Genomic DNA, 21,601 nt, shown 5'->3' with positions numbered 1-21,601 from the left:
CCAGGATGTAACAGCTCCTCTTAATACTAATATGGAGTGGCTTGTTCTTTAGCAACCATAGGCCGTAAGATATATACGCGTAGCGTAAATGCTTGCTAGAGGGGGATCATCTGCTACTGGGAACTGTATCTAAATGTCCGTTGGGTTTGTCCAGGACCCAGTGCGTCTCTAGGCCTAGAAGGTGGGCTGTGTAGGTGTGATTTGAGGAAGGGGGTAGGTTAGAGAGTTTCTCTTGAATCTGGACAGGATAGTAGATAATCCTATGGGCTGAGCTGAATTTCAGCACAGACGCATCCCAGTACCTGACTCTCTCCTCTCTTCTTCTTTACCCCCCCCCCCCGGCCTTTGCAGGTGTTCCCCAGCCACTTCACGCAACAGCGGACCAAAGAAACCAACTGCGAAAGTGAGCGGGAGCGTGGCACCAAGCAGTCGGGTAGCCCTTGCCCGGGCCAGACGGGCACTAGCGGCATCTCCACTGACTTCTGGGACTTGTTGGTCAAACTGGATAACATGAACGTAAGCCGTAAGGGCAAGAACTCCATCAAGTCTGTGCCTGTGAGCTCTGGCTCTGAGGGCGAGAGCTCCCCTTACAGCCTGGAAGCCTCTCCTCTGGGCCAGCTGATGAACATGCTCTCCCACCCGGTGATCAGACGGAGCTCCCTGCTGACGGAGAAGCTCTTGCGCCTGCTGTCTCTCATCTCCATTGCTCTGCCTGAGAACAAGACCACGGCTGAGGGGGCGGCCAACCACCCTGCTGCCGCTGCCGCCACCACCCCAGCACCTGCCCCTGCCCCTGCCCTGGCTGCCGCCGCTGCCGTAGCTGCTGCCACTGCGGCTGCAACCGCCGCTGCAACGGCAGCTGCAACTGTCGCTTCTATTGCCACCTCCGGTGCTGCCGCAGTAACCGCCACATCTACTGTCCCCACCACTGTGTCCAGTAAGTCTTCAGTTGATTGCGAGGCGGGTGGGGGGGGGGTACTTCTCCCTGCCCCACATTCTCTTCTCTTTCCTAGTTCTGGTTATGGGATCGGGCTTACCTAAAGAAAAGTGGGGAGGAGAGAAGGGGGTTAAATTTCTATGTCCAGGCAAACCAGATTCTGTGACATGTATGTGAACTTGCATAACTTTTTTTTATTCTGCATAGTTGTGTTTTTGCTAGTCTTGGTGCTCTAAAAGGGCACAGAAGCCTCAGTCTCAGCCATTAGAAGTCTTCCGCCAACTCTGGCCAATAAGACTTCAGTAGGTATCATCCACACATTTTCAAGATATCATAATAGCCATTCGGGCTAGAAATCTCTACAGGCTTGGCTTTTTTAAAAAAGAAAATAAAAGAGCTGGGATTCTCAAGCAGAATTCCACACCTTGTGCTATATCTGTGCTCTCGCGGAATTGCTGCATGCACACAGCCCTGGTCAAGGGGATATTGACTGACAATGGATGGCGTTGTAGACGGAGAGCATCTCTGCTTGCGTGTTTTCTGCAGTGAAGCCACCAAGGCTCTTGGATAGGAATGTTAGATGAGTGCTTAATAGAGGCTTGGGGTTTAAAAGCTAGGTGATGTTTTCTGTGGTCATTTCCCTACTGATGAATCTTCAAATCCCGAGATGGTGCTAGCTTGTGTCTTGTCACTCCATGCAGCCATTGCAAAAAACAGCAAATCACCAGCCAAGGTGTATGAAGGGGGAGGCGGAGGTGGAACTGACAGCAAAATGGCAGCCTCAGGCCTAACAGAGAACCAGCTACAGCTCTCTGTGGAGGTGAGTTTTGGTGAAGTGGTAAGAGGAGCCACCCGCAAAACCAGGGAGGCAGGGAATCCGCTCTCCAGCTCTTAGGCACAATTAGTAAATTTCTCCTTTTTCATGCCAGGTGCTGACGTCTCACTCCTGCTCTGAAGAAGGCCTGGAAGACGCCGCCAATGTTCTCTTGCAACTCTCACGGGGTGACCCAGCCACACGCGACACCGTGCTCAAGCTCCTGCTTAATGGGGCCCGGCAATTGGGCTACACTCTCTGCAAACAGATAGGTAAGGAGACCTCTGGGGATGCGCCAGTGTGAGTTGCTGGCTGGGGTTAGTGGCCCTGCCCTGCCTCCTCCATTGAGCACCCTGATGAGAAGACGAGGGATGAATCCAGAAATAGCTGAAAGAATCTCTGATATGCACCTCTGGGGGCTTCCATGTCTAGGTGTGCTGGTGCTGCATGCTGTGGGTAATGTTAAAGGTACAGCTCCTCACCGACAGGGTAGTAACTCAAAAGACTGTTTTCCTTGCTGTCAAGTCTGAATGAGCTGCAGTTACTCTTGGAAGTCTCTAGCTAGCGGGAGTCACCTCATAAGTGGTCCTATTGGGGTGGCAACTCTATGGGACTTCAACCTGTTCTGGAGTGTGTAGCATTCCTCTTGAAAGACCAGGTTCGTGGTTTGGGAGTTCTCCTGGACTCAGCCTTACTTCAGGTTATCCAGATAGGGGCTGTAGGCAGAGGGAGGTCTTAGCTGAGCTTACGCTGGTGCACCAAGTGCATCCACTTTTGGGGAGGTCAGAGCTTGCATCCCAAAACTGGAATACTATAACATACAGTACATCGGACTGCCCCATGGAGAATCTCTGGAAGTTTCATCTGGTCCAGAACGCAGCTGCTAGGGTGCTCACAGGAACATGTCTATGTGAGCATACTATGGCTGATTAGAACAGCTGCACTGGTTCCTGGTATGTTTCTAGGTGCAATTCAGAGTGCTGGTTATCACCTATAAAAGCCCTAAGTAATGTGAGTTCAGGGCCACCTCCTCTCATACCATCCTGCCCACTCTCTAAGAGCTGATGGAGAGGCTCATCTCTTGTGCCGATTTGGGGGGGGGGGGGCACAGGTTCCTGCTAGATAGTTTAGCACACATAAGGGGGCATGTTCTATGACTGCACCCTAGTTGTGGAATTCCCTCAATTATGTCTTTCACTTCTCAAACTCCACCCCCTGCTGAAGAGACATATGTTTTGCTATGATTACCCACCTTAGGTACTACTTTATAGTGGAAAGATGGGGCCACGTGTTTTCTTAAATGAATAGGAAAAAAACCCATCCACTGCACTATTTATCTGGAAAGACGGGATCAACCTTGACCCATACCCTCCCCCTTTCCAGGTACACTCTTGGCGGAGCTGCGAGAGTACAACTTAGAGCAGCAGCGTCGAGCACAGTGTGAGTCCCTGTCGCCCGACGGGCTCCCTGAGGAGCAGCCTCAGACCACCAAATTGAAAGGCAAGATGCAGAGCAGGTGAGTCTTCTCTGTGCTGGCCCTTTCCTCCTCATTCTGAGTGGCCTTCACTGACCTTCCCTTTCTCCCCCGCAGGTTCGACATTGCTGAGAACGTGGTGATTGTGGCCTCCCAGAAGCGCCCTCTGGGTGGCCGGGAGCTCCAGCTGCCCTCCATGTCCATGCTGACCTCTAAGACCTCCACGCAGAAGTTCTTCTTGAGGGTGCTGCAGGTCATCATCCAGCTGCGGGATGACACACGCCGCGCCAACAAAAAGGCAAAGCAGACAGGCAGGCTAGGTACGTTGGGCAGGAGAGCAAGGGCCAGGCAAGCCCTGGAGCCCCGGGGGTGGGAGCAGTGACGCTGGGTTAGGCGACTTACAGTCCCTCGCCTTAGCGGTCCTGGGGAGACTCGCGGTCCCCTGTACGTGTTTGAATCCGAAGCTGAAGAAGGGGGCTAAGTTCTGATCGACACCTAGCTCTAGAGCGCAACTTTCTTTCTCCTTTCCCTCCCCCTCCCCTCTTCGTGCAGGTACTTCCGGTCTGGGCTCAGTTAGCAGCATCCAGGCCGCTGTTCGGCAGCTGGAGGCTGAGGCTGACGCCATTATACAAATGGTACGTGAGGGTCAGAGGGCCCGGAGGCAGCAGCAAGCAACAACGGTTAGCATGGTGCCTGTGGCGCTTGTAGGCCACTCATTTTGTTTATTTGAATTACCCTTTTTTTCATTCTTTTACATTCCCTCTTCCATTTTTTTTCTCCTCCCTTTTCATGCCTATCTGGTTTGTCATCAGAGCCTCTTTGTGCACGAAGACGGCTTTATCTCCTTGCTGCTTTTGGCTCCTAGTCATAAAAGCTGTTCTTCAGAGGGGGCTGAGGGAAGGCGGCTGGGGGGCGGGGGGCTGATCAAGATGCTAGTTTCCATGTATGCGTGGAGGGATTTGGAAAGGGGTGAGTCGCAGAGACAGAAGGCGCTTCTCTCCCTCTTTGCACCTGGCTTATGTGTACTCCGTGGCTGCTCTCTCCCCAACCTCAGTTCCCCACCACCGGACTTCCATGGTCTACACCTTTCGCAAACTTTGCTGACTGGTTTGAGATCATGTGGATTTTTGCATAGTATCTCTTAACAAATTGTGATCTTTGGACATTTCACTCATAGACAAATCATTTTTGTTTTGGATTTTGTATTATTTAACTTACTGTCCCACCGCTTCATTTTCTTTCGTTCTTTCCTCCTCCTCCTTTCTTTCTTTTTTTTTGGGGGGGGGGGGGATGTGTTTAGCCTGCGTATGGCCTGGAACACCTCTGTGCGAAATCGCGCATATCTTCCTTCCTCTTCCTCTAGTTTTGGGATACCTGCTGAGAGTAGGTGGACTAGGGGAAGGTAGAACAAAGGTCAAGTAAGCTTGAGGCAGGAATCTTTGGTAGCCTCAACTTCTTTTGCCTGTTTTAGAGCTAGTCCACTTCTGCTGTAAACACGTTACTAATTCTCTGCCACTTCCAAATTCAGTGGGAATTGAGAACTCAGTTGGGAAGGAACACACACACCCCTTGCGGCATCTTGCCTTGGCTGCCCATAGTAAGGAGGGCATGAACAGTTACAGAAGATGTACATACGGGCTTTGCAGCTCCAGTACCCAGCCGTCTAAACAGGACGTGATTCTTTTTGTGGCTTCACCTACCTGTACTGTTTGGCCCAAGATTGTTGATTAAAAGCTGAGTATAAATAGATAAATAATGATTGCAGAGAGCAAGCTAGCCTGGTGCAAGTGGAGTTAAAAACTCACCTGTACAGCAGCTGTGTGTAGCGACTATTTAACATTGGTGCCCCCCCCCATTATTCAAAATAAACCAAAATGATCCACGTAAGAAGAAACATATTGCTTACAGACCATGTACCAGTTTCGCAGATTGCGAAATGGTGCTTTCTGATAGTTGAACATTTGTTTTCATTGTTAACGTTGATGCTGTGGTCACCTCGTGGCAAAGGTGCAAAGTGGCAGAAGACACAAGTGGCCCAGGGACCCCTGCTGCTGTGGTCTCAGCTTTTGACGCCTGCTAAATCTCAGTGCTTCCGACATTCTGCGGTTGCTGGTACATTTGTTTTAAAAACCACAAAATCGAAAGGAGAGCTCCTAAAGAGCTACGGGGCTCAACAGCTGCTCCGTCAGTCTAATCCTGGCTCTGCCTCCCTCAGCCCTTTCAGCCTTATTCTCTTTTCGCAGCCCAAAACCACTCAAATTGGAGAGCAGGATTGGCTGTACTAGGGAGTGAACTGAACATCCTTGGTAGCTCTAAGTCACTCCCAGTCCAGCATAAATTCTGTACTTCTGTGTAGCTCTGGAACAGGACAAGCTGTTCTGTAGGCGCAGCCAACCACACTGCATGGCTTGAAGTTGTGTGAGATAGGGAGTCCAGACTCCGAAGACCTGTGCACCCGTTACTTCTTATTGCTGAACTGCTTTACGGAGAGGTGGCTGTTGTGTTTACTTCTGGGTTGCAGCGGGTGGAGGTGATTCGCTCGAGATAAGGATCTAGTTCGTTTGCACACACACAAGTGGCATGACAGCCTTAGACTAGGGTACCTTGTTGGGTGACAACTGCCCTGGAGTAAATGAGACCAGACAGTAATGTGTGTACAGTCCATGAGACCACTTCTCTCTACATACTTTAGTGGTATAGCTGCGTCTTTGAAGCCCCAATCCTATTCAGCTTCACCATGGGTTTTCTGGCTGGCTTTACAGTAAATATATTCTAGACAGGTGTGGACTGGTCACACCTGTGGTGTTTGGGCTTGTTGAATATGAGTTATCCCCTGCAGGAAGATCCCTGATGACAACTTCTTTGTCCACCTCTGTCCTTTGCTTTCCAAGAAATTTCCCCAGTCTAGTGCATGCACTTCACCATTAATCCAGGCTGTAAGTGCTCCAACTTCTCAGATGCACGCATGTCACGCTTTCTGCTAGCTTTTTTTTTTCCTGCTGCCCTGTTACTTTTGTAGCTGTGTTATTTTGTTCATTCCTTCTCTGCAGATTTTAGCTTGTGTGGTAGCGGCATGTTTAATCTATTTTGATCTTTGTAAGGGGTGGGTAAAGTGGTAGGGCTACCATGTGTACAGTTCTATTTGGTCCATTTTCTACCCTTCCTTATGGGAGCCATAGGGCTGCAGCCCTCATTGATGTGTGTCTCTTCTGTCCAGTCGGAGTCAAACCAGGCAGAGGGCTCTGTGCGGCGAGATGAATCGCCTATGGATGTGGATCAACCATCGCCCACCACGCAAGACACCCAATCAGTGGGTTAGTATCTGCCTCTAAAGTGGAGAGGCTTGTTCTCCCTCGTTATGAGAACTGGCACCCCTGTGTTCCAAGGAGTTGCCTGTCGTGAAATTGTACTACCTGGATGGGGGAGGCCGTGTTTTAAGATCCAGGATCTCTGTGGACTAAAACCTTCTGTTCCTACAGTGTCAGAAGGTTCCCAGCAGGGTGAGAAGGAGAAAGAGGAGCGTCCTCCAGATCTGCCTTTGCTCAGTGAGCAGCTCAGTCTGGATGAACTGTGGGACATGCTGGGCGAGTGTCTGAAGGAGCTGGAAGAGTCCCATGACCAACACGCTGTGCTTGGTAAGGCTCCTGGCTGCTTGTGGGGGTCAGGCTGTAGATGTCACCCCTCGCTGCCTTTCGGAAGCTCACCTTCTGTTCTCCCCTACAGTGCTGCAGCCTGCAGTGGAGGCCTTCTTCCTGGTGCATGCCACAGAGCGGGAAAGCAAGCCCCCAGTACGTGACACTCGGGAGAGCCAGCTGGCTCACATCAAGGACGAGCCCCCACCCCTTTCCCCTGCCCCTCTGACGCCTGCAACGCCCTCTTCCCTCGACCCCTTTTTCTCCCGTGAGCCCTCATCCATGCACATTTCCTCCAGCCTTCCCCCGGACACACAGAAGTTCCTCCGCTTTGCAGGTAAGTTGAAACTAGGCTATGCTCAGGGAACGGAGAGGAACTCTTGCACAAGAGCTTCACAAGTGGGTGGGAGGGATGGGGATCTGTGCAGTCTGTCTCAGAAAGGCAACTGGAAGCTCACTTGGGGCGGAGTGTGGAAACCATCAAATACCCCGTGGGTAGAATACGGGTGGTGGGTCAAGGATGGCAATGTGTGGGGTTGATCGGAAGCATTAGCTGGGGGATCTATGGTAAGCCAGGAAGTTAGTGCAGTTAAGGAGCCCGCAACAAGGGCCACCACTTGTGTTCTCATCCCGTAGAAACACACCGCACTGTGCTGAACCAGATCCTGCGCCAGTCCACCACCCACTTGGCGGATGGCCCCTTTGCTGTCCTCGTTGATTACATTCGTGTCCTGGACTTTGATGTCAAAAGGAAGTAAGTTTCATGGTGTGGGGGTCTTAATACTTGGTTTCCTACTCTTTCAGTTCCCTCCTTTCAAAGAAAAGCAGCAGGAGACTCTAGGGGTTGTAGAGGAGGACATCCCACCTTCAAGCACTAGGGCAGATTGCTCCAGTGTCAGGCTAGCTGACGCTGGCATTCTCATAGCCTGTGAAGCCCCATAGGGTGGAGGTAGGATCTAGCTACCCCAAACCATTGACATTGTTCATTGTCCCCAGTGTCAATGTGGGGTTGTGGTCAGGAGAATTAGTAGTGACTGGAGGGGTGGGCTTGTCCAGTCTCTTTATGCTGCAGAGATTGCAGCTACTCTTCTCCTTCCTCAGCAAAGGTCTGACAAAAGTCTCATAACCATCCAACAGAACAACTGTCACATTTTTAGTGCTTTGCACCTTGGAACAGTGTCTCTTCAGCCCTTCTCTTTGGGTCAGCTTTGAGGTTTTCCTGTAGTCCTAGTTCTGGGGGCTGCATGGTGTCAGAGATGGTGATTGCATGCATGCTTTCCTTCCACAGGTACTTCCGGCAAGAGTTGGAAAGACTGGACGAAGGGCTAAGGAAAGAAGACATGGCTGTGCATGTGCGTCGGGATCATGTCTTCGAAGACTCTTACCGGGAGTTGCATCGCAAATCACCCGAGGAAATGAAAAACAGATTGTAAGCATTTTCTTCTTTTCCAGATGCTAGTTCTTATTGTAGCATGCTGCCGAAATTAAAACCTTCTCTTATGCAGCAGCTTATTGCCTCTCCTTACTTGGAGACCTTGGCTACCCTCCACCCCATCAAAAGCACCAATCAAAATGCCGGCTTTCCCTTATTCTGCAGATTGCATATAGCTGGACACTAGGTCCTTGTCAACTTTTTAAGACCCATTATATGCCTTTGGGCATTTCCTAATGCCTCTCTCCCCCCTCCCTTTTGTTTTCTCAGGTACATAGTGTTCGAAGGGGAAGAGGGCCAGGATGCTGGAGGTCTGTTGCGTGAGTGGTACATGATCATCTCACGGGAGATGTTTAACCCCATGTATGCACTCTTCCGCACGTCACCTGGCGATCGGGTCACCTACACCATCAATCCTTCCTCTCACTGTAACCCCAACCACCTGAGCTACTTCAAGTTTGTCGGGCGTATTGTGGCCAAGGCAGTGTATGACAACCGGTTGCTCGAATGCTACTTCACCCGCTCCTTTTACAAGCATATCCTGGGCAAATCAGTCAGGTGAGTTGGGCATTTGCTTTATGGCTCTTGCTGAACTAGTCCATCCTCCATGCTTTCTTATCTTTCCCAAAGTGCATCAGAGCTGCTCCTAACCCAGCCAGTCTCCTTCAACCTTGTAGGTACACGGACATGGAGAGTGAGGATTACCATTTCTACCAGGGACTGGTGTATCTCCTGGAGAATGATGTCTCCACACTGGGCTACGACCTCACCTTCAGCACAGAGGTAACCTGTTCCCTTATACTGGAAGGATTTCAGGGCAAGTCTCTGGAAGGGGGAGGGTGTTAGAGCTAAAGGGAGAAGAGGCAAAGGGCTGTCCTGTAGAATGGGCAAACTTAGTAACAGTGCCTAGTCATAGAGAATGGATAATGTACAAGATCTCGCTAGAATTTTGCATCCAGCAATCACATACGTTTTGCTGTGCATAATAGTTGTTGGAGAAAGCTGTAGATTTGCAGAATTGCTCTAGAAATCGGTATTCTCCTGTTGGACAAGTTTTGTTTTGCTCTTAAAAATTTGGACTCTGGCTGCAAATAGTGTGGGCGAAAGCAGTGGGGTTGCGACAGTTAATGGTGTTCTTGGGAGCATTGGGTGGTGAGTGCGGAGTCAAGGAAGGTGTTTGGACATAGTGTTCCAAAGCAACATTTGTGGGACTACCTATCCGGCGTGATTTTGCTACTGTTTTGTGTTTTTACTGCGCGAAGGGGGTTAATCTGGCTCTGGCAACAGCCTTGTGGTGTTTTGTGAACCGCCCAGAGAGCTTCGGCTATTGGGCGGTATAAAAATGTAATATTTACTTATTTATTTATTACATTTTTATACCACCCAATAGCCGAAGCTTTCTGGGCGGTTCACAAAAATTAAAACCATAATAAAACAACCAACAGGTTAAAAACACAAATACAAAATACAGTATAAAAATAATATTCACTGTAGCAACTGTCTGATGGTAAACTGAGCGAGAAATTGTGGACCTGAACAGGGGCTGAAGATGAGAGATGTTCATGCTATCTAGTTTGTACTTGCTTAGTGTTCTTCTGTTTCTCCCTGGCCTCTACCCAAATAGGTTCAAGAGTTTGGGGTGTGTGAGGTACGTGACCTTAAGCCCAACGGGGCCAACATCCTTGTGACTGAGGAGAACAAGAAGGAATATGTGCACCTGGTGTGTCAGATGAGAATGACAGGTACGTTGGAGCAAAATGTGTCCAGACGAGGTACACTGGTTCCCGCTAGAAGAGAATTGACGATCTAGTCCCATCTGTGCTTGAAGACGGGATCCTGCCACATTAATTTGCATCTACATGTTACATTAACATCCCCACTGTTGCAAGTTCTCTCGCAATACATACTCATACCAAGGCTGCTCATATGTTGCTTTTTCAACAAATCAGTCAAAATGGGCTGGATGAGTAAGCCAAGCAATGTGCTGCAGGAGAAAGTGTAGAAACACCCACCCATACCCACACCCACACCCTTGTCAGCGTAAAGCTGGTCATTTCATGCTTGAGGCAAACTTGTCCAGGCCGCTGTGAGAAATGGTAAATTTTATATAGATGTGCACATTAAGCAAGCATGGGACACAGAATTAACGTGTCGGTTTTATTCTCTCCTGAGTTGTGGGTTGCTTAGAACATACTTTGCCTTCGTCACTCCCCCCGCCCAAAGTAATGAGCCCTGTTCCCTTCTGGCAGGAGCAATCCGCAAGCAGCTGGCTGCCTTCCTGGAGGGCTTCTACGAGATCATCCCCAAGCGCCTCATCTCCATCTTCACTGAGCAGGAGCTCGAGCTGCTAATCTCGGGACTACCCACCATTGACATAGATGACCTGAAATCCAACACAGAGTACCACAAATACCAGGCAAACTCTATCCAGGTGAGCCTTTCCAGTTCCAGCAAGTTCTTTTCTTCATGGTAGCAGTGTCAAGACGTAACAGGAAAGGCCCCCTCTTTAAATATTCTTTGAGTGTTGATAATAACTTTGTTTAGTTCATGGACTACCTGACGCAAAGTTCTTATCAGAAAAGATCCATTCTTGTATTGCCCCTCTCCCCCACCCCCTGGGTGTGTATTCTCCACTTCTTCTGGAGGCTTCCAAACTTCTCACGCTGCCTGGAAGAAGCCAGCAGCCCTGACACTACTCCCCAATCCTTTCATTCTTCTGCACAGATCCAGTGGTTCTGGCGAGCGCTGCGTTCCTTTGATCAGGCAGACAGAGCGAAGTTCCTGCAGTTTGTCACAGGCACATCCAAGGTGCCCTTGCAGGGCTTTGCTGCCCTCGAGGGCATGAACGGTATCCAGAAATTCCAGATCCACAGAGACGACCGCTCAACAGACAGACTGCCTTCTGCTCACACGTGGTAAGGGACAAATGCATGTGTTGAATGTAAGCCGTGGTTGGTGATGAGTTGCAGTAAATGCTTAATTTAAATGAACAACAGTGCCATGAAATCTGACTAAGTTCAAGTAGGCTGATCCAAGCCCCTGCATGATCTGGGATTGATTGGCTGCCTGCTCTGCCTTTGAGCCATAATACACCATGGCTGAGCTACTGAAGGAATTCTTTCCTTGCTTGATCTGTAATTGTTTTGGAGCAGCTCCCCTATGGGCTCCCTACCTGAGTACATCATTAGGGCTTTTGTGAGGGGGTGGAGCTCTGAGGGAGAAAGGAAAAATGAGTGTTATTGAAATTAGTAGGGGCAATATATATCCTCACTCTCGTGAGCCGATGGTTAATTCCTAAAGAGGGAATGCCAGGGCTCAAACCCTGTCTTGGAAAGCCTAATTCCAGATGTTTGTGTGGGGCGGAGTCACAGTGGGCTGGGGAAGGCACTTAGCACATGTGCAGGGGGACCTTCATCATCTGCTTCAAGAGCTGAATCTTGACATTCACATTAAGTTCTGGGGCTGACCTCTGGTTCAAGTTAACCACTGCCAGGTGTCGAAATGCAAGAGGGCTTTAGATCTCCCAAATACTTGTGGTTTGGCCAGAAAAGCAAGCAAGGATGGCCTCAGTTAAGAGGTTGGGATAGTTTGCAGGACGTGAGATGGCATAGAGGGGAGAGGATTGCAGGAAGCTGTCTCTCAGTTTTGCCTCTTGAAAAAAGATAGCGGGGGAGCGGGGGAGAGAGAGGCTATAGCCAAAGACCTCATCCCTTCCAATCTAGCTTGATTGGTCTATTCCCCTGCTCTCCCACCCCTCACATATTTACTGCTTTCTTCCTTTAGTTTCAACCAGCTGGACCTCCCTGCCTATGAGAGCTATGAGAAATTGCGTCACATGCTGCTACTGGCCATCCAGGAGTGCTCGGAGGGCTTTGGCCTGGCGTAAGGGTGGCTCCAGCTGCCATATTTTTTCTACTGTCAGACTTGGGGAGCAACGGGAGGGAGTGGAACCGAGCGATGCTCCTCCCCCTTTTCCAACCACCTGTGTGTGTGTGTGCGTGCCCTGCTGCCCCCTTACTGAAGAGAGCCAGAGACCCCCAGCCAATCAGCCGTCTTCGGAGGCGGGGCCGGGGTGCAACCCGGAGAGAAAAAGACAAATTATATATATAAATATATATATATTTTTTGGTTTAGTTTGCATTTCTTAATTTGTGCTTGGAATGTGTTGATGAGGCGGCGGGAGGGAGCGTTTGGATTCTTTTGTTGGTCTCTTTCCTTGGCACCCATTTGCTGCTGGAAGGGGAACCTAAGGTTTAAAAAAATTCCAAAAAAGGAAAAAAAAAATAAAAAAAATAAAAGCGCACTCTTGATAAGAACGTACTGTGCCTGTGTTCATTTTGACAGGAGGGGTGGGAGTGGGAGTAGTCCCCTGGTTTGGGGAAGGGCGTCTGGGGAAAGGATTTCGGGCAGGGGAGTGCTCTATGTATTCTGTGAGATCACCGAGCTAGCGTGTCATTTGGCGTACAGAGCAATCCAGTTGGACTGAAGTTTGGAGTGCACAAGGTTGGGAAAGAATAGCTTGGGGCTGTGTCTGAACAGTTCAAACAAAAGGAGGCTGGCAAGGCTTCCATCTAATGGGTTGGGGCCTCAGGCACAAGCTCCCTGTCCTCACCCCAGGACACAATTTCCTGTTCTGTTTTGCATCTCTTCTGCTACACCAGTCCTTGCCCCAAAAGATCCACGCTGAACTGTTTGGGGGAAATCAGAATAACTTCTGAATCATTTATTTTGGGCATTGCATTTGGAGGTCTTTCAAAGTTTTGGAGAGGGTTGTTTTTTGTTTTTTGGCAGGGGTGTGACTACGGGATGGGGATGGGGGTGGGCATAAAGAACACATGCTGAGGAAATGGGGTCAAATATTTGTCCCATCTTGAAATTAATCCCTAAGGTAACTTCCTGTGTTTACTACCTAACGGTTACTGCAACAAATACAAGACTCTCAGAGTTTGAAAACAGGTGATGTGGTGGTAAGAGGACAGGAGGGACCTCTTTAAGGGTTTGATCACTAGGGCAAAAGTGGGCAAACTTTGGGCTTGATTTCTTTTTTTGTTGCTAGGAGCCTGAGGCCCATCAAGCAGCCTGGTGGAAAATAATGGCACAAGCAACACATGCTAAGAATTCAGAAACGGTGCCTCTGAGCACATGATCCAGCCAGGACTTTGTGATCAGTACCAGAATGAAGCTCACAAGTCCATTCGCACAGAAATTCGCTTTTTTCTTCTTTTCAGCAATCTAATTTAGCAGGGAAAGCTTTTTAGTGGCTGTTACTGCTAGACAACTGAGAATCAGAGGTTCAGTTCAGACAACGTGTTTCTCAGCAGTGGTTTTAAAACTGCACCGTGGAATTTTTACACCACCGTTGAGAAATGTGTTATGTGGCGGGCTTCGTAGAGTTCAGTGTTGCATTGAGTTGACTTTTCCTACTGAGTACAGAGTTCCCTGGCAAGAGCAGTGAAAGGAATGAGTGCCGCTCTAGGAGAGCCACCGGAATTGGTGGGTTTTTTTTGGAGCACTGGCTGATGGGATACCATCAGGAGGACCGGGGGAAGAGAAACTGTCAGTCAAACATCGTGGTGAATTTTACTCAACTCCACGGTAGCCCACAGTCACACAATGGTGGAGTTAGAACATATTGTTTGGGGAGTACCTGCTAAAAACTCAACTATTGAGTGGAGTTTTCACACTGCGTTGACTATTGTGTTGTTTGAACTGAGCCAGAAACTGACCAATGTACTGCAAATCAACCAAAGATCTGCGCTTAGATTCCAATTTACCTTACCTGCTCTAGGGAAAACCTTCAGTAGTATGTTGCTGAAACCACTTGAAAGCTTTCCCCATGTGCTTCTTACCCACTCAGTCCTTTTGTCCTCCAAAAGTCTCTTCAAACTCTGCTACTCTATTCTGTGCCCCCATTGCTTCACTCAGGACAGAAAATTGACTGATAACTCCTTCCATCTTTAACATTTGTGTCCAGTTTTTGTCACTACCTCTCCAGCAGTTACATCCTCCGTCAAGAGCCTACTGAACAGCTTTATCCCAGGGGATTTAAAATCTTAACTAGTTAAGGTCACTTGGACAACGTCAGGAAATGGGAATAGGGATGTTGTGTACTCAGCCTGAAGATGTCAATATGAGCTTTCACAGGTATACAATGGGGAGATAGCCAATTAGCTTAGTTTGAGGAACTGGGCAGTGGTGATGTTCCAGTGTTGGCTGCAAGGTCTCTTCCCTGCTCACTCTGGAACAGTGGTAGGGGTTATCTTGTTAGTCAAGCTAAAAGAACCATTCCATTCCACATCCTCTGTTAGAACCACATGGGAATTCTCTTCTTGCTATAAGTCTGCAGCCAAAAAGACTTTGCTTTTTTTTTACTTCAAGCACATCCTTTAGTCTTGCTTTTGCAGCGTCTGCCGATTCTTCCTGTTTTATTTCCCTTCTCCATTTCCCCGAATTCACCTTGACAACTGGTGAGTAGTCCAATACTCACATAAAGCTGCCTTCCAGTGAGTAGACCATTGGTTCATCTAGCCCAGTGCTGTGTCTACACTGTTGGCAGCTCTCAGACAGAGGTCCTTCCCCATATTGTTACCTTAAATTATTTTAGAGAAGATGCCAGCATTGCACCTGGGACCTTCTGCGTGCAAAGTATATTTATTATTTATTTGATTATTTTTCTATCAAAAATGGCATTCATGGCTGCTTACAAGCATAGTGTTAAATAGGTTAAAACAACAACATACTATACCAGTGGTTCTCAAAGTGGGTGGTACCGTCACCTTGGGGGCAGTGGGATTGCATAGGGGGGCGTCAGTGGGGCGCTTGAGGTGGTCTTTTCTGAGAAGCGCCTCTCCAGAAGGTCTTAAAACCCAGGGACATTTTTATGGGAGAAGGTAGTTTGGTCCCAAGCCATATAGGGGAAGAATCCACACATGTATTAATACTGTTTAAGAAGAGTCCTTTTAACGGTGAATTGAAATGTTTCAAAGGCACCTAAATGCTAATGAAGAGACATAACCTGCTTGGTGTGCCCCGCCATGCCAGCTGCAAAACAGAGGCGTTCACTCTCTTTTCCCTCCCTCCTTTGGCAAGCCTGCAGCGGGTGCTTCGGATTTTGAATAAATATTAAATTAATTGTTACTGTTTTGAATTTTATTATCTTCCTTAGTGGGTTGTTGAAAACCGCTATTCTGAATAATTATTTTTATAGTGTAGGGTTGGGGGCACTGCGCATGAGTTTGTGGAACCAAGGGGGCGGTCACCTGAAAAAGTTTGGGAACCACTGTACTATACAATGAAAATGTAACAAACACAGAATTTTTAGAAAAAACAAAAAACCACCCAACCCAACCCAACAGACTCACAGGCCAAAGGCCTTTTTGAACAAAGTGGGCTTTGGCTGCCAAGAGGGAGCAAACTTAGCCTCCCTTGAGAGTTTATTCCACAGCTTGGGAGTGGCCCCCCAAAAGCCCCTCTCTTGGGTTGCGACCAAATGTACCTCTGAAGGCATGGTCTTGAAAGAAGGGCATTTCCTGAGACCTTAAAAACAGGGCAGGCTCATATGGGAGGAGGCTGTTTTTCAGGTAGCTTGGTCCAAAGCTGTACAGGGCTTTGTAGGTCATAACCAACGCTTTGAATTCTGCCTGGAAGCAGACGGGTAGCCAGTGAAGCTACTGTAATGGAGCCTCATGTCAGCCTTGGTCAACTGTCTGGCCACAGCATTCTCAATCAGCTGAAGTTTCCGAAGAGCTTTCGAAGGCAGCCCCACGTAGAGCACGTTACAGTAACCAAAATGAGATGTAAACAAGGCATGTGTGACTGGCCAGATCAGACATTTCTTGGAATGAGTGCAGTTGGCACACTAGCCTCAGCTGTGCAAACACACTCCTAGACACTGCTGAGACTTGGGCATCCAGGTTCATTGCCAAATCCAGGAGTAATATGTTCTCACCAGAGGTCCAGCCCCCTTCATGCATACCCACAGCACAATGGATTTTAAAGTATTTGCCCCTGCTTCCTTCTCAGTCTCCTGTCTCCTTCCTTAGGTCTTTCTGCCTCCTCTGACCCTCTCAAGCACGGGTGGACTAACCCAAGTCTTGTGTGGTCTACTTTTAAAGTATGCATTCTTGCTTAAGAATAGAAGTGCCTTGCTCAATCAGGTCATGCTCTGCCTACTTCTGTGATATGTGTGTGTGTGTTATGTAAGTATCCCAACAATCAGCTGCCACTAGGTGGTCCACTGAAGATTGTCCAGTGATTAGTCTGTCTCCTGCCCACTCCTCTCCCATAGCACCTGAGCCAATGACAGTCAGAGACTACTGTCTTTCCCATCGCTATGACAATAGGGTAATGCACCTAATCACTGCTAGAAACTGCTTTACCAGTATACAATTGTAGTACATTACAATGTAAATCGTTAGGAAGGGAGGAGGAGAAGGAAGAAGCATCTAATGCTGTTTATTCTCTATTGGTAGATGGCCTATGCTGTGTAACATCCTACTGCATGATGTGATATCATAGAATCATAGAATAGCAGAGTTGGAAGGGGCCTACAAGGCCATCGAGTCCAACCTGCAGGAATCCACCCTAAAGCATCCCTGACAGATGGTTGTCCAGCTGTCTCTTGAAGGCCTCCAGTGTGGGAGAAGAGCCCACCACCTCCCTAGGTCATGGGTTTCACTGCTCTAACAGTCAGGAAGTATGACCCCTGAATTATACTGTGCTGGGGTGATCACAGTACTATGAGCAATAAGCAAAATATTATCGCTATCACTTTGCAATTTCCAGTGTTTGAGGTTTTTGGCCTCTATGGCAGTTGATGGTGAGGAATGGATAGCAAAACTGACCTCACTGTTTTGGTAGCTTACCATAACGTTCTTTCCATAGTAAGTGTTCTCACACTCTTGTTAGTGGGCCTCCCTAGAGATAGCAGTGTTTAAAAGCAATTTATAACATACATATCCTGTCTCCTCCAAGGAGACAGCATGCATGGTTCACCCCACCCCTCCCATTTTATCCCCACATCAACCCTTTGTGGTTGGATAGGCTGAGAGACGATGACTAGCCCCGAAGCCATCCTGTGATTTTTGTGGCTGAATGAGGATTTGAATCTGGGCTGTCCTAGCTGTTCAGTACATACTTGAACCAGAGGTACGGAGAAAGAGAGTGCACCCCAAGGTTTTTGATTAGGTTCACAGAGGCAAAACTTGTGCCACCAGCTCTTCCCTCAACAAGGCAGTAATGGAACATTACCGCTGCGGTGATGTCAAGAAATAATACCATTCATATAGCATATTTCAAGTGTATCACTTTTCGTTTACCCAGAGGATGGGTGGGAGTCATAAGAGCCAGTATAATGGCTAACTGGAGCGGGAAGGGGGGGGCTAAACTGTCCTCAAATTGCACCCCTCAGCAACACAATCACTAGGTGGCCTTAGTAAAATCACTCTTCACCTCAGACCCCATCTGCGATCTAAAGACTGGCCTACCTTTCAGGGTTGGTGTAGGGATTACTAATAAATGTGTAAAGTGCTCCAAAGTTTCTCAAAGTGATTGTGTGCACACACTTACAGCATTTGGGTTCAGTGGGTCAGAAAGAGCTGTGCAAGATCTCATGCCTGTCAAGATTGCAAGGTCACCGCTGGTGTCCAGATTGCTGCATAAGCGGATTCTGATGCATTGAACTAGGTTCATATCCCTATTCGACCACGTTCACAGGATAAACACTATTTTTCAGTCTAACCTCCTGCCCAGTGTTCTTGGGAGGTTAAAATTAGAGAATTCTATGTACGTTACCCTGAGCTTCCAGGAAGGGTGGGGTACAAATGCGATAGTGGAAGTTTGAAAATGGGGCACATCCTGCTCAGTTAGCGTAGGCTGTCTTTGGGGAACTTATGGGAAAGGTAGTGCCCCATTGTTGGAGCACACTATTTATTTATTTTTAAGTAGAGCACTTATCGGAATAAGTGATTGGACACAGGATGGGGTGTGGATATACTTAGCCTCTTACGATATCTACAGTGAGAAATACATCCAAGAGCCTGTGGAGTTCCTAAGCCTTGTAATTTGTCACTTGGACGAGTAGAAGTTGCCTGCAGCAAAACATCAACATGCCGAGCATTTCAGTACTGGGGTAGTTCCATAGCTGATACTTTCATTTTCTCCAAAGCTACTGACCCCTCCCCTGTATAAGTTGGAGAACCTGAACCATATGTGTAACTGGCTCTACACAGCCCTTTAACCCCTTGGTGGCCCTCCAAATGTTTTAGCCTACAACTTCCATAATCCTTCACCATGCTATCTAGGTCTGATGGGAGCTGTAGGCCAAGTACCTCAAAGCGGTATTGCATATTTAAGACAATAAAAATGAACTATGGCCACAGCAGCAAAAACAGCTGTAGTATGTGGGGAAAAGTTGCAAGCCTTCCACACCAGCACCTCTAGAAGTAAAGTCGTAGCAGTTTCGCCTACACAGGGTTTATTTTTGTGGCTGATTCCGGAGAACAGTATATAACAAATTCCAGCGCAAAGCTCTCAAGTCCCATGTTTGCCATGCTCACAGTATATGGGGACTTGCTTCAGAGTAGGCATGTATAGAATCAGGATGCAAGAGTTGGATAGCCTAGCTACAGTTATCCGTGCTCTGATAACCTCTTGTTTGGATTACTGCAATGCGTTATACGTGGGGCTGCCTTTGAAAACGGTCCGGAAACTTCAACTGGTATAAAACAGGGCAGCCTGCCTACTAACAGGGACTGGCTGGCAAGACCATATCATGCCAGTCCTTCTACAACTTCATTGGCTGCCAGTCCAGGTCCAGGCCCGATTTAAAGTGCTGGTACTAACAATCAAAGCCCTAAATGGCTTGGGGCCAGGTTATTTGAAGGAACGCCTCCTCCCATATGTACCTGCCTGGACCTTAAGATCATCCACAGGGGTCCTTCTCCACGAGCCCCTGCCAAAGGAAGTGAGGCAGGTGGCTACTAGGAGGAGGCCTTCTCTGCTGTGGCACCCTGGCTGTGGAATGAGCTCCCTAAGGAGGTTCGCTTGGCACCTACATTATATGCTTTTAGACACCAGGTGAAGACCTTTTTATTCTCCCAGCATTTTAACAGTCTATAAATAAATTTTAACTTGGTGTTTTAAATTTTCCATTGCTGCTGTTTTTATCTGGTTGAGCTTTTATATTGTATTTTATATTATGGTTTTATACTGTTGTTTTATACTTTGAATGTTTTTAATTTTTGTGAACCGCCCAGAGAGCTCCGGCTATTGGGCGGTATAGAAATGTAATAAATAAATAAACAAATAAATAAATAAATAAATAAATAAGAGTTGCATAGTAAGGAGAAGTTAACCGTTTGCAGCGTTTCTATCACAATGAGAGAAGCTGTCCAGTTTGCATTTTCCATGGACCTTTGCTGGCAGGAACAGAAATTCTGAGGGGAATTAGGGCTTTCTAATAGAATTCTCACTTCTCAGTGCCTCCTCAGACAAAAAGCTCCCAGGCTTCTTTAGGGAAAGGTTGGTAATTAAAATAGTATAAAATACATAAACATAATAAGCCTGTTCAGGCAACATACTAAGCCATGGTTAGGCCACTAACACTTTTGCAGCAAATGAGCGTGTTTAAATCGTGCTTATGTAGCCACCATAGTTAAGAATGGTTCACATGCCACGCTAAGCCATCATGTTTAGCTTTAAATTCTTAGTCACCGTGATGTCTGAACATGGTCATTAAGGCTGCAATCCTGTGTCCTCTACTTGGAAGTAAGGTCAATTGAACCCAATGGAACATGCATAGGATTGTGCTGTATAGTAAGTGTATAGAACACTTATGACTGGAAGATCTAGTACTTATTCTAACAACGAAACAAAAAAGGATAGACAAGCTGGTCCATGGAGTGGGTGGGTGGGGAACCCAAAAGCCATTGTTGGGGGAATACCTTTATTAGGACCAACCAATAATTCCAGTAATGTGCTGTTGAACTTGAAAGCTTGCACATTTTTGTAGAACTTTGGTTGGTCCCAATAAAGGTATTGGCCAACAATGGATTTTGGATTCGATTCTAACAAGTCACACAAAACTGGATTTGGGCAGGATCTACACTACTGCTTTAAAACGGTTTATAACAGTTGTAGTGACAACTGTTGAGGCCCAGAACACACTCCATATACAGTTTTCAAAACATTTTCCAAGTGTTATCCTGCTTGTTGTAGATCTGCCCCAGGGAGGTTTGGGGCGGGGTTGTGGATTTCAGAAAGTCACAGTTCACTTCGTACTGGTAGTAACCCCTCTACATCGTCCTCGAGCTGTTTTGGAAGTCCTTGTAGTACTGTGGCTCCCGAGTCCCGCTTCCCCTGCCTCATCAAAACGTCGTCTTGAGAGTGGACTCGTGAGACTTAAGTACCTGAGGAATGCAAACCTTTTGATGGAATTCCAAGTATATTGGAATTTGAATGACAGCTCTTCCCCCACGTCGCCTCTCGCTTCCTCTCCCCACCCCCCTCACCCCAATCTCTGGCTGCTGTTCGAGGATTAAAACAAAAAGGCATCTCGGAAGCTCCTGGTTCCTGCTTCTCGTACTGTAACCTTTTGGGACATATTCCTTGCTTGTCTTCTTTTCCCAGGCTCGCTCTCCCTCGCTTCCGTTAAGAGTGATAAGCACTGCATTGCTGCATTAGACCGAGGTCTATATATCAATTCTCGCCGCGGCGGAACAGCTATTCCTACGGCGATCTTGCTTAAAAGAGGCGAAGGGCGCAATCCTACGCATGTCTAGACGTAGAGAAAAGCCCTACAACTCCCAGCATGCTTCAGCTGGCTGGGCAATGCTGAAGTTTGTAGGACTCCCACCCCACCCCTTCGCCCGTGTAAACATGCGTAGAATTGCGCCCTTTGCCGGTTCTCTTTGATCCGTGCGGAGAGAAGAAGGATGCAACCGCATGGATTGAGAGCGCTCCTTCTGCCGCCATCTTGAGTGTGGCGCGGCGGCAACCGAAGAACGGTTTCAGAGAATTGTCACCATTTTAGAAAGGGCGAGTGTAGCAAGTGATCCAATCGCAGAGGAGGTGTCTAGTTCTGGGCACGGCAGGTTGGGCCGGTTCACAGGGAAGCACCCTGTAGCATCGACTCCATGTTGGGAAGGACATTTGAGTCCTCACCATGTCGGCGGCATTTTGAGGAGGGGAGGGCTGTCAGACCTGTGGCCGCCCAACCACCAGGAAAGTGTGAGGGGAAGGGTTGCTCCCCTCACGTTAGTACCACAACTGGTACTAACGACAGTGAAGCTCTCCTCAGAGTGGGTGGGAATCT

At 48.0% G+C, this 21,601-nt stretch overlaps 1 protein-coding gene across 8 annotated transcripts in view; it reads left to right on the top strand.

Moving 5' to 3' along the window:
- Positions 1–12,605, top strand: part of HUWE1 (HECT, UBA and WWE domain containing E3 ubiquitin protein ligase 1) — a 103,902-nt gene extending 91,297 nt beyond the window's left edge. For 7 of the 8 annotated variants that reach the window (XM_063119425.1, XM_063119429.1, XM_063119426.1 and 4 more), the window contains 17 exons: positions 352–937; positions 1,639–1,757; positions 1,867–2,023; positions 3,135–3,267; positions 3,343–3,545; positions 3,778–3,905; positions 6,443–6,539; positions 6,705–6,860; positions 6,949–7,194; positions 7,494–7,611; positions 8,146–8,286; positions 8,560–8,847; positions 8,967–9,072; positions 9,914–10,031; positions 10,539–10,720; positions 11,014–11,204; positions 12,073–12,605. In XM_063119425.1, coding sequence (XP_062975495.1) covers positions 352–937; positions 1,639–1,757; positions 1,867–2,023; positions 3,135–3,267; positions 3,343–3,545; positions 3,778–3,905; positions 6,443–6,539; positions 6,705–6,860; positions 6,949–7,194; positions 7,494–7,611; positions 8,146–8,286; positions 8,560–8,847; positions 8,967–9,072; positions 9,914–10,031; positions 10,539–10,720; positions 11,014–11,204; positions 12,073–12,175 — 3,072 coding nt within the window. In that variant the 3' untranslated portion in view covers positions 12,176–12,605. The remainder of the gene's footprint in view (positions 1–351; positions 938–1,638; positions 1,758–1,866; positions 2,024–3,134; positions 3,268–3,342; positions 3,546–3,777; positions 3,906–6,442; positions 6,540–6,704; positions 6,861–6,948; positions 7,195–7,493; positions 7,612–8,145; positions 8,287–8,559; positions 8,848–8,966; positions 9,073–9,913; positions 10,032–10,538; positions 10,721–11,013; positions 11,205–12,072) is intronic. The other variant, XM_063119427.1, reaches the window with a different exon arrangement.
- Positions 12,606–21,601: the final 8,996 nt, after the last annotated feature.

Source organism: Elgaria multicarinata, chromosome 3 (assembly GCF_023053635.1).
Source record: "Elgaria multicarinata webbii isolate HBS135686 ecotype San Diego chromosome 3, rElgMul1.1.pri, whole genome shotgun sequence".
Taxonomy (NCBI): Eukaryota; Metazoa; Chordata; class Lepidosauria; order Squamata; family Anguidae; genus Elgaria; species Elgaria multicarinata.
This window is presented reverse-complemented; position numbering and strand designations above follow the sequence as displayed.